This window comes from Poromitra crassiceps (genome assembly GCF_964638095.1).
Source record: "Poromitra crassiceps genome assembly, chromosome: 15".
Classification (NCBI taxonomy): Eukaryota; Metazoa; Chordata; class Actinopteri; order Beryciformes; family Melamphaidae; genus Poromitra; species Poromitra crassiceps.
Genome location: NC_139634.1, coordinates 31,860,877 through 31,873,276, shown reverse-complemented (window position 1 = coordinate 31,873,276; position 12,400 = coordinate 31,860,877). Strand labels below are relative to the sequence as shown.

Below are 12,400 nucleotides of genomic sequence, written 5' to 3'. Positions count from 1 at the left end.
TGCCTTTTGGTGTGCTTTGGCCACAAAAAGTTTGAAAACCACCCTATCCTGCGGTGTGCCCCAGGGTTCTGTTTTGGGTCCTATCTCATTTGCTTTATATATGCTTCTAGAAAAACGAAAAAGGCCAGCACTCGCAATATCCTTTTAGTCCTTTTTTTAATGAAACTGGGTCAGACAAACAACAACGTACGTGTTTCAGAAAACTGCCTTTGTCAGCATATTGTGGTGTGTCTGACCCAGTTTCATTCAAAAATAGGACTGAAAGGACATTGTGAGGCCTTTTTAGTTTTTCTATGAGTTATTTGGGGTGGGGGCACGGTGGCGCAGTGGTAGCGTTCTTGCCTCGCACTCTCGCCTCACAGCAAGAAGCTCCTTGCTGGCTCCTTTGGGTAAGTTTGCATACGTATGTGTATATATACATGTATGTATATACACACTTATACCATGGTCTGGGTGAATACTCGATTCTGATTGGCTGCAGAGTGTCCATTAAAAAGTGATAATGTACAGTTTGTAAAGTCGTTCAGCCAAATGGTCTGTTCACCATTCATATCAATGCGCCATAGTTTCAACAGTGTTATCAAGAGAGCAGTTTGAGCTCTATACCCCCATTAAGGGTTAATATGGCACTTTTGTAAGTTGAGAAAAAAAGACTTCGGTCAACGGTCAAAGTAAGTATTTAAATCACCCCTGTGTGCTCAGTTTATCAAAATAACTCTTATTTACAATTTTGATTTTCATTTAGGAGATTTCCCTCCCCTGACAGAAGCCGGCTCTGAGCCATTAAGTGACGCGTGTGCCTCTGCAAGTTGAGCGGGGGCGAGCTGCGTGTGAGCATCATGTCCCATGTTGCGGTCTGAGCGAGGAGACTATTTTCTCTGCGGTTCTTAAATCATCTCCAAGGTTACAAAAACTAAATTTTGATTGCAAAACACATGAAAATATATGGTCTTGTTTTGTTGTGTGACCATGGTATAAGCGGGTTAATGCACTTCGAGGTGTCCATTATGGGACTTCGCGGAAGCAACCGGCTGGCGCCTCGGACCGGTTCATGCTTCTCACGTCGTCCCTTAAAAAGTGATAATGGACACCTCGTCATGCATTAACCCTTACTTGTATGTGTGGAGAAGTGTGGTAGTAGGTATATGCCTATATATGGATGTACACATTTGTTTATGAATGGTTGGGGGCAGGACTCGATAAGCCTATAGGCTTCTTCCGGCCCCTTTTCAAACAGTTTGCTCTTTATTCTGTTGGAGTTTACGTATTTTTTCCTTTTGCTGAAGTCTATTGGACTGTTATTGATGTTTACTTGTTTTTCATTTTGAAGTATTGTTTTAACTGTTTGAAATAAATTGTTTCAATCAATCAATCAATCAATCAATCCTGTGTTTGATTCTCGCCTGGGACGCTGTTGACACTGCGGGGTGCCAGGGTATCTCTCCCCATGCCCTCGGTGCCTGGTGCCCAGTGCCCAGGAGGGCTATCTCATCGAAAGGGCCTTTCTGTGAGGGGTTTGCATGTTCTCCCCGTGCTCCTCTGAGATTTCCTCCATATATAGTAAGCTCCTACTCAAAATGCAGAAGATCATCGTCTGATCAGCGGCAGTTGGATGAAGTTGGTCCCCTTGCGCTTCACTGCAGCTGCCCACCACTCCTGGCCTTACCCAGGGCCGTAGCCAGAGTTCCGAAATAGGGGAGGTCCAGCAAGGGGAGGCGGATTCGGCCGAAAAAAAATTGAGTTTTTTTTTTCCCCTTTTTAAGCCATATTTAGAGTAATATATCATTTTAAATCAACATTAGGATTATACTGTTGTGATGTCATTATTCAGTATATTCTCTTTCATGTCACCACCTGCTCAGCTCTCCTGTCAACATAATTGTAACTAACAAACACAAACTGTTTTAGCCAAATTCATATCAAAATGACACCTACAAACACAGGTACACAACCCAAGCCGTACACAACACACAAAGTCATCATCGATAATAAAAAAACATACAGAGGGACATTTATTTATTCCTGATAGGAACGATTGAAAAATAAAATAAAATATATTATGTTGTTTTTAACTTTACACCACCTCTTTTTGTTACTTATTGGGTCATGAAACTGAAACCATGCATATAGCCACCTGCATACCTGACTTCGGGAGCTTGGCAATTGGCATCATGCATGATTAGCCAGTAGCATCCCAACGTGTCACACAGGTAACATTACTTAAGAGACAGACTAGACACTTACTTTCTTGGTTGTTGCTAAAAAATCTGTCAAGTGTCACTCACTGTCTGTCGTTCACTCGCTCACTGTCTCGCAGGTCGCTCACCTTCAATTATCTCGCCAGGCAGACAGACAGTCATCACTCACCACCATGCTGCTGCTCTCTCGGAATCAAGTTACCGCGGACGCGGCGTCAGATGACTTCCTGCCTGACCTGCCTTTCGTTTCAAAATAAAAGCGATCCCGTGTTTTTCATGCTTTTCCATGCAGATTGTTTTATAAAAAAAAAAAAAAAAAAAAAAATTCTCTGAAATATTAGGGGAGGTCCGGACCGCCCCGTCCTCATAGCTAGCTACGGCCCTGCCCTTACCATGGAGGAGGACGAGCCAGGATGGGTGAAATGCGGAGGACACATTTTCATGTGTGTGTGTGTACTGGCTGCCGTGCACGTGTGTGTGTGTGTGTGTGTGTGTGTGTGTGTGTGTGTGCGTGTGCGTGTGCGTGTGCGTGTGTGTGTGCGTGTGCATGTGGTGTGGTGTGTCGTCTGTGATGATATAAAGACGGGGTTTGTCCATCCGTTTTCATTCTTTCATTCATTTAATTAAATTTTTGGCTAGATTTGAGTTGCTCACACTTGGGAGCTTAGACTATATATGCTATGCTTCCACTAGGACTGATTATTCAGCCCAGTTGCCAGGATAAAATGTTGGCATTTTGCATTTCTGCAAACCATGGATACATTGAATCTAAACGTTTGTGAAAATACATTGCACTTCCTTACATTGGTTTCCCATCAAGTTTAGGAGTCCATTTAATTGTTCTTGTAATGACAAATTGCAACGTACTATACTCAGGTCACTTAGGTCTCCTGACCAGGGCTTACTGGTTGTCCTTCACTCTAAGCGCTCTAAACAAATGGCGACCATGTCTTTGAAATTGTGCCTCCTAAACGGTGGAACGCGGTCTTCCATCAGACACTTTTAAAAAGCAGCTAAAGATTCATAATTCAGACTGGCCTTTGTCTAGCCTCTTGTGTCTGTATTTCTGTGTGTATTTATGCCCATTGTTTTTTTTATGTGTTATGGTTTCTTACTAATGGTCTGATGTTAACTATTTTACTGCTGTGAAGCACTTTCTGACGTTGCGCTGTGAGTAGTAAGATAAACTTTAGGCGTACTCTGCTGCAGAAAGCCGAGCCAAACTCAACAGTGTTACTTGGCATGGGATCACATGTCAAACAGGATGAGCTGGCATGATGGTTTAGTCTAGACTACAACTAGATTATTCAATGCAGCCATTCTTTGTGGCTCTATAACCACATGTGTAATCAACATGACAAAAAGGTATGTTGACATTGACTTCTCAGATTGCAGCACCCTTCCACGTGCACTGTCACAACCTGAAAGGCTAATGAGCAAGTGAGAAGGATACTGAGATGATGAAGTTAGGTTTGTGAACCACGTCATCATCATCCTGCAAATGCAGCTGAGACATTCTGCTGAGGAGAAATATGGAAGCAACACAATTCAACTGTGGATAGGAGGAATTCAACTGAATTCTGGAGAAAAACCTTATTAATTAATGTCTCGCCTTGAGCACCCGAGAAACTGCAGGGACCTGTTCAGTATAACTATATGTTTTATTATATTTTTCTTGTCTTTTTTACCCTCTGTTCTTCCCCATTACCATAAATGTGTGGCTGAACAACTGGTGATGTCATGAGGTCTTGATGTTAATCTGCAACACAGTGGTGGTGGTGGTGGAGGAGGAAGACCAGCCCCACTTTCTGCCTCCGCTGAGTTTCAAAGCATCCTCCCACAGCTCCTGCCTGGGACATTTGGCAGAGGAGGCAGACAGATGCGCAGCTAGTGCACCTGCACACCTCCACACCCGACAACGAGGCGCAGATCAGCCGGCGCACCTCCCCGATAGCCGCCTGGAATTCAACGGTAAGAAAAATACAACTTGTCTAAGCTCGCCGTGCTTTTATTGCAACTATAATCATTGCCAAAGCATTTTTTTTCATTAAGAAGGGAAAGTAACTGAGAATTAAAGTGCCATGCATCACAATGCAAACATTTCAGCTTTTAGGTAAATCTTCCTCCACCATATTCAGTCAGTCAAGGGGCTGGAGGAAATATTCAAATATACTCAGACGGAAAACAGCTGCGTTGCCTCCTAAATTGCTTGAGTAATTTCTGTGTTTTTTTGTTTGTTTGTTTGTTGGCTGCCTGGCTGGTGAAGACTGTTCGTGTCAGTTAGGCTATAGCTAATTAGCTTATATCAAAGTCACAGATGTTAAAATACACACTGAGGCTGGGTTAATTAATCTAGTTTATCAGAATGTCATCCAGTTATCTAGATATGTTGCAAAACTGTGCTGTTTGCAATAAAACACAGGATGTCAGACTGTCAATCTCAATTTGGAATCAGCAGTGGCTGCCCCCCCCCCCCCCCCCCCCTGTCAGCTAATTACCGGTAGGCTGTTTCATAGCATTGCTCAAATGTTTGGTACAGTAGAAATAACACGAAACAAGGATCTTGGTTATACTCAGAAAACACAAAAGCTTTGCTGCATGATAGAATGCTCAGATGTTATCTGTTATCTTCTCTTAGAACCTGCATCGATGCAGGCAGCAGAGATTAGAAAACAATCTGGAGCAGCAAACCAGATCACACACTTACTCTGTAATGCTTATGTTGATACAAACAGCTCAGGCTCAGCAAGTGTTTTTGGCATGCAGCAGTTCTCTCTCTCTCTCACTCTCTCGCTCTCTCTCTCACACACACACACACACACACACACACACACACACACACACACACAGACACACACACACATGCACTCGCACGCACTGACCAGGATGTTTATGTAGTATTAATTTCCTTGCCTATTAGAGCATCCATTTCAAGAACAAAACAGATGCAGGACAAAGCGACATGTTTGTACATTTATGTTCACAGTCTGAACACTAGGGATGGGACAATATATAAAAATTCGCTATATCACAATATTTCCTTTTACAATGAGTTTTGTGGGTCATAAAAATGAAATATTACATCTTATTCTGCCGTAGAAATGTGCTAGAATGTAAACATCTGTAACTACATGGTACCTACATGGGTGCGGGTATTCTAAAGCAGTGTTAATCCCCCCTAGTTACATAATAACTACATGGTAACTACAGGGGTGGGGGCCGTATTCTAAAGCAGTGTTAATTCCCTCGTCGTTACATAGTAACTACAGTGTAACTACAGGGGCACGGTAAAGTCACATATTGTACCCTACCCTGTACAGATTTTGTTGATTTGGTGCCCTGTACTTTTGTACCCTGTACTTACCCTGTAAAGTACAGTTACCCTGTACAGTACTTACCCTGTAAGTACAGATTTTGATACCCTGTACTTACATTTTATAGAGTTTGTTACCCTGTACTTACCCTGTAAGTACACATTTGGTACCCTGTACTTACCCTGTGAGTACAGATTTTGTTACCCTGTACTTACCCTGTGAGTACAGATTTTGTTACCCTGTACTTGATTTTGTTACCCTGTACTTACCCTGTAAGTTGTGTGATGTTCTAAAGCGTTACTGTGTGGCCTGTGGCACGAGATAAGTCCCCAAGGAGGTGAGGAGGAAATACCGGGGATGCCGAGCCAGCAGGAGACGATGGTTAAGGAAGAGATACAATAATACACGGTTTTTAACGAGGGTGGACAGAAGCTGCAGCGAGAGCAGCATGATGAAAGGAGGGGAATTTACCTCAACCACAGATGAAACAGTGAAAGAACGTGTGTGCAGTCCGGACATTGAACTGTTTATGTCTCCACTCAGAGTGGAGTTTTTTTTTACCTCACAAAATTTCCCGGAAGTAAGGTTCTGGATTAAGCAGTGCTGTCGTGTTGCAGCAAAATGGACCGTTTGTGATGTACTTTGAAAGGATCAGACGTTTAAAGAATCAAATTGTATATTATCAGCTTTATTTTATGCATTCAAACGTAGCGCGAGCCCCCTTCCTGGCTGTTCATTGGCTACATGTCACGCATTTTGGACCTCCGCTGGCGCCACCCTCTTATTAGATTCCTCTGGTAGATTCTTCCGCTAGCAGCATCTATGCCTCTCATGGAGTGATGCTCTGAATCACCAATTGTTATACTCTATTGAGGGAAGAGGATATTGTAATATTTCTAATGGGGGTGACTCAGCAACAGGCCCCAATTACAATCAGGATATTAACTTGAAAGACAGGAACAAAGGCTTGCAGCATAATCTATAATACTGCACAAGGATAATTAGTGTAGCAGCTTAGCTCACCCTTTTAGCTGTAGCCACAGCTGGTGTGCTCTGCCTCTGGAGTGTCCAAGCACTGCTTCAGTAGCGGCCAGCCCTGTCCTTTGTAGATTGCTGCATGTCGTTCAAGTATGGTGGTTGTTTGTTCTTGTAGTTGTGGAGTGATTGTCAATCTAAAGAATCGTGGGCAACGCCAAGGCACTTCTCTCGTGGTGTAGTAGTATTGTCCATCCATACACACACACATGATCGACAGGCAGGCTACCTAGCATGCTAACAGCACCCTGTGCTACCATTTAGCCCAGTTTAGCCTTTCCTCTTGCAGAAGCGCAGTGGTAGATGAGGATCAAGAAACACATCCTAGCGTTCCTATTGTTTGTCACCGGGCAGGTGCATCTTGTCTCTATAGACCATTTTCACGGGGGCCATTTTGTGTCGAAAAGGCAGAATAAACACAGGTGCGAGCAAAACACTAATGAGGGTTTCCACATTCCAATCATGGAAGTTGGAAACCCTCATTAGTGTTTTGCTTGCACCTGTGTTAACCCTGCCTTTTCGACACAAAATGGCCTCCGTGAGAAGGGTCTATTGGCTCCCGCCATGAACATGTCAGCAGGAAATTACGTCACCGCCAGGAATCATGGGAGATGCAGTTCTCTACTACTTCTTCTTCTTCTTCTTTCGGGTTTTATAGCCGTTGGCATCCTCAAATGGTGCATTACCGCCACCTACTGTTTTTTTTATCAGCTTTACAAACGAACTATATCCATTGTCCACTGTGACGGTGTGAACACTTCATTCCGTGTTTTAACCAGATCATCTCCAGATACATCAACAATATTCAGGAACTTCTTGGCCGCATCCAACACTATCTTGATCCTTTCCGTCTTTCCTTCCATTCTAACGGCACAGTTTATGACCATAGCAATAAATGCATATGCTTTGATCATGACCCTTTCTTTCTCCCTCCGGCTCCTTCTGCTCAACCACTTGCTCGTCATTGCTCTGAACCCTAAACAGCCTCCACATATGACAATCCTTTCTCTGCTCTAATCTGGTTCACTTTTACTTCATTTCTTCTCTTTGGGCACTGTGCAGACCCCGCATAATGATTTCCTTCGCAGTGAAGACATTTCACCTCATCTTTCCCGAGTGTAGCCTACACTGGTCTACATCACAACCTTCTTTCCCACGACTCCCACATCATCTGACCCCTCTACACACAGCAGCAACATGACCATACGCTTGACAGCAATAACATCTGAGCAGAGCTCTCTCATACCACGGCCTTACCCTGTAACACATATAGCGTCACCGACGCCAAACCCAACCACTTTTTTGCCAATATTCTATCAAAATTCTGTTTCAACTGCTGCTACAAATGGTCACGTGCTGTTTCCACCCGGTTTAATGGCTGAAACCACAAGCTGCGAGGTGAAATCCCCAAATCCGACCAGTCCTCTCTGAACATCTATGCTGCTAGCATAGTTTTGCAGTAGCCTGGGCTAGTTTTACAGGGTCTTTCTTCTTCATGGTATATTCTTCTTCTGTGGTGCCGTCGCCCAAGCGGCTCACTTTCTCTTATCAAAGGCACTTTCATAAGGTATTTGGACCTTTTATCATGCACATTTTAATATGAAACTTTACACATAGACAGATAGTCAGATATCTGCAAATAAAAGCGACTTGCGACAGCTTGACAATTACCGTAACCTTTTGAATAGCCCGCAAAGAAGGAGGAAGTACGTCACTCTGTCCCCAAACTAAGCTGGTCGCGTTAGGGTATATGTGGTCGGGTACGGCGTCAGTTCCGTTAATCATCATACATTCTATCAGGCAAATCTCCTTCAAAGGTCAAACACACAGACATTGTCTCCTCCCTTTCCCCTTCACGGTATCGCATCAGCCACTTAGCTTCAACCACACCTTCCACACTGAAAAACCTTTATCAACCTTTACCGAAAGAGGCACCCCACTCACCACACCCTTCTCTCTTCCCTCAGATCCTAAACAAGTAACACCAGAATATCCATCTCCAAACACTTTTATTTTCTCCACAGCTTTATCTCTCCGCTTCTTTGACACACACTCGATCAACCATCCCACTTCTTGTGATCCTGACAGACCGTACCTCCCCAATGTTCCTTTCCACATAGTGTACCGCCTCCCTATCACATACTGATCACTGAACAGTCTATCCGTTTTTGTTACCACAAGCATCCCAACAAGAAATTCCTCCCTCTTCCTCACTGATCGACTGGAATCACTTGTTAAACTCAAAACAGACTGCTTTCTTTTCCTTTCGTTCTTTTCCAAATCTCCCGCTTCATCTTCTGACTGACTCCATTTCCTCCACCAAGTTTCGCCTGCTGCTCTGCAGTTCTCTATCTCTCAGTGCTACAATAAATACAATGCATAATAATAACTGGACACCAGAGCAAGCTGCTATATCATCTCATTATCATAAATCAGCTCCATAAAAGAATAAAGAATAATAGAAGGGATGTGGGGAGATAGAGGACAAAAGGATCCAAAATGGCATCCGTTGAAATGTAAACATGTAGACTTGAGAGAAACGCTGTGACCATAACTGGGATTGTGTGTGATTGTGTTTATTATGCCCTCCATCCACCCCGGCCACAGCACCCTTCCTGGCCACCGTGCTATTTCAATAGCAGACTCTATAGGGCTTTTCACACTACACTTAGCCGGGGTTAAGTCCGTCTTTTAGCCTGGGGCTAAGAAAATTTTCACACTTGCACAATCCTGGCCCACTCTAAAGTGAGCTAACCCCGACTTCAGCCCCGGCTAGCTGGCCCTGCTCTGGAGCAGGGTTACCCCCTAACCCCGACTTTTCATCTAAACACCGTTGCCAGTGTGAAACGGGGCCATAGACGGAGCCAATTAAGGAAACAATGTGAATCGCATAGCCCTGGTTTTAGGTAACCTGGGTTAATAATGCGTGTGTGAAAAGGGGCTAAGTTAGCCTGGGGCTATCTTAGCCCTACTCTTAGCCCATGGCTTAGCTAGCCCCGGGCTAAGAGCATGTAGTGTGAAAAGCCCTTATGTCGTGTATCTAGAAATGTGACATGGTTAAAAAACATCATATTCTACATATCTGTGGATTGCAGAAATGTACAATGCCGGCATTTTATTCTGGTGACCAGGCTGAATGGTCTCATCCCTAATTAACTCTCTCTCTCTCTCTCTTTCTCTCTCTCTCTTGTCCCCCCATCTCTTCCTCTTTTTCATCCTCTCTTTCTCTCATTCAGGATCGTTGTGGTCAGAAATGGAGCAGGTGAATCTGACTGACGGTGTAGGGGGGAACTCCACTGTCTGTCCGTCCATCGATGATTTCCGTAACCAGGTTTACTCCACGGTCTACTCCATCATCACGGTGTTCGGCCTGGTGGGGAACGGCTTCGCCCTGGTGGTGCTGATCCGAACCTACCGGCAGAGCTCGCCCTTCCACGTCTACATGCTGAACCTGGCCGTGTCCGACATCCTGTGTGTCCTCACGCTCCCACTCCGCGTCCTCTACTATGTCAAGAGGGGTCAGTGGGACCTGGGGGACTTCCTCTGCCGCATCAGCTCCTACGCCCTCTATGTCAACCTCTACTGCAGCATTTACTTCATGGCCGCCATGTCCGTCACCCGTTTCCTCGCCATTGTCTTCCCTGTGCAGAACATGCGGCTGGTGACGGAGGGCCGCGCGCGCCTGGTGTGCGTGTGCATCTGGGTGTTTATCTGCCTTTCGTCCTCGCCCTTCCTGATGTCCGGCCAGTCTACGGACCACAAGACCAACAAAACCAAGTGCTTCGAGCCGCCGCGGGGAGGCTCAGGGAGCTTGCAGAAACTGGTGATGCTGAACTACTTGTCCCTGGTGTTGGGCTTCGCCCTGCCCTTCTTGATCATCCTGCTCTGCTACGCCGGCATCATACGCACTCTCCTGTCCCGCAGCCAGGCGGCCCGCCGCAGCAACATGGGCACCAAGGCCATCCGCATGATCGCCATCGTCATGCTGGCCTTCCTCATCAGCTTCATGCCGTACCACGTGCAGCGCAGCATCCACCTCAACTTCCTGACGCGCAACGACACGTCCTGCGCCGAGCGGATCGCCATGCAGAAGTCGGTGGTGGTGACGCTGTGCCTGGCCGCTGCCAATTCATGCTTTGATCCGATGCTCTATTTCTTCTCTGGAGAGGGCTTCCGTAGCCGCCTGTCCACGATGCGCCATTCAACGAGGGGCAGCACCGTGCACCATGTAGCCCAGCTCAACACGTCAGCAGGCCCAGACTCCAGGGAAAAGGGGCCGTTAAAGCCCAATTAATTACAACGAGGCAGCGGGGTCATCAAGCCGACAGCTTAGAACGACTGTGTTAAAGATTTCAGCGTGAGGTTTACCCTCAAATAGGAAGAGGTGAGGGATGCAGAAGGGGAGCATGAAAGGTAGGTGACAAAAGGAAAGATGGCATATGAGGACTAGTGTGGAATCATGAACAGACAAGAATGAGTCTCATTAGGGCATTTTACATTAAAAATAGAATAATGTATTATTCTAAAATGTACATTTTGCTGAATATGTCTGAATCATCTTGTGACAAGAGAGTGTGTAGAGATACTTTAGAACAAGCGCAAACCTTTTAGTCTACAGCACTGTCGTCGCCTCCGCCCCCCCCCCCCCCAACACCACCCATAACCCCCTAGCCACTAACCCCACTCTCTATCACCTTCCTATCCCTAGCTACCGCCTGACTGATTGATTGATTGACTGTCTGTCTGTCTGTCTGTCTGTCTGTCTGTCTGTCTGTCTGACTGAGTGAGTGAGTGAGTGAGTGAGTGAGTGAGTGAATGTCCTGACTTCTCCATCTCATCATGCCGGCTGGAAGCCCTTGGTCCAGTGCCTGCCGTGGTAAAAACCTAAGTGATCAATAAGTTCAGTTTATGGGTAAAATCTAACTTTTGATATTCTTTTATCAATTACTGACCACATTTGATTGTAAAACAAAACATATGCCCAACATACTGGTCAAAATAGTTAAAGTAAAGTTTTCGTATTATTCATGTCGGTTAACACAGTCAACAATACAATGAAAAGCATTGGATGAGATTCAGATCAGCTCAGCAGGGGGGGTAAAAAAAAGAGATAAACAATAGAATAAAATAGAATAGTGTATAATAGAAAATAATATAAAATAATATATAATATAATATATAACAGTACTATGCATATGTAAAGTGAGATTAAAGTGACAAGTGTATTGCACAAGTGTCTTGCAAGTTTGCACAGTGTATTGCACTGAGGGTATGTATCAGTCCTGGTTGAATAAAATCGAATTATACATTGAATAATGCAAATTAAACAAGTTTACACCCATAAATAATAAACCAATACCTTATTAATTAGAATCAGGCTGGGTGGGTGCCTCAAGGAGCAGTTTGGGAAACCGCTGACATAGACAAATACAGATATCTATAAAATATGGGGTGGTAATGTGGATAATAGCAATGTAGCTCATGCCTGTCAAATGACAAATGTAAATGTATCATGATGTGTGGATGTATTATGTTGTATTACATGTCTTTTCATCTGGGTGGCTTTCAATAAGCCAGTCTTTCATCATACAACTGCACAGTGTCAACAAGGGCTCACCTCTACTGTACATAAAGCTTTAAGCTCAACCGTCGACCTTACTGCTATACCTGTTGTATATATTATAACGTGTAATATTAGGCATGCTCCTGTCAAATATTAGCTCAATCAATAAATCATCTTATGTGTTATTTGTTCAGTATGATCATACATTGCCCGTTGTCGAGGAAATTACTGTATTAGTACACAGTAATTACTGCATGAAGAGTTACACACTGTGTCCACTGGGTGTCAGT

The 12,400-nt window shown here is 44.5% G+C and overlaps 1 protein-coding gene across 1 annotated transcript; it reads left to right on the top strand.

Moving 5' to 3' along the window:
- Nucleotides 1–4,074: 4,074 nt before the first annotated feature.
- On the top strand, nt 4,075–12,328 carry cysltr1 (cysteinyl leukotriene receptor 1). The gene is made up of 2 exons (XM_083651369.1): nt 4,075–4,169; nt 9,784–12,328. The coding sequence occupies exon 2, from the start codon at nt 9,801–9,803 to the stop codon at nt 10,839–10,841; it is 1,041 nt and encodes a 346-aa protein (XP_083507495.1). The 5' UTR covers nt 4,075–4,169; nt 9,784–9,800; the 3' UTR covers nt 10,842–12,328.
- The last annotated feature ends 72 nt before the right edge of the window (nt 12,329–12,400 follow it).

What these genes read in the sequence shown, in the direction of transcription:
- cysltr1 (XM_083651369.1), top strand. Translation starts at nt 9,801, where the DNA reads ATGGAGCAGGTGAATCTGACTGACGGTGTAGGGGGGAACTCCACTGTC.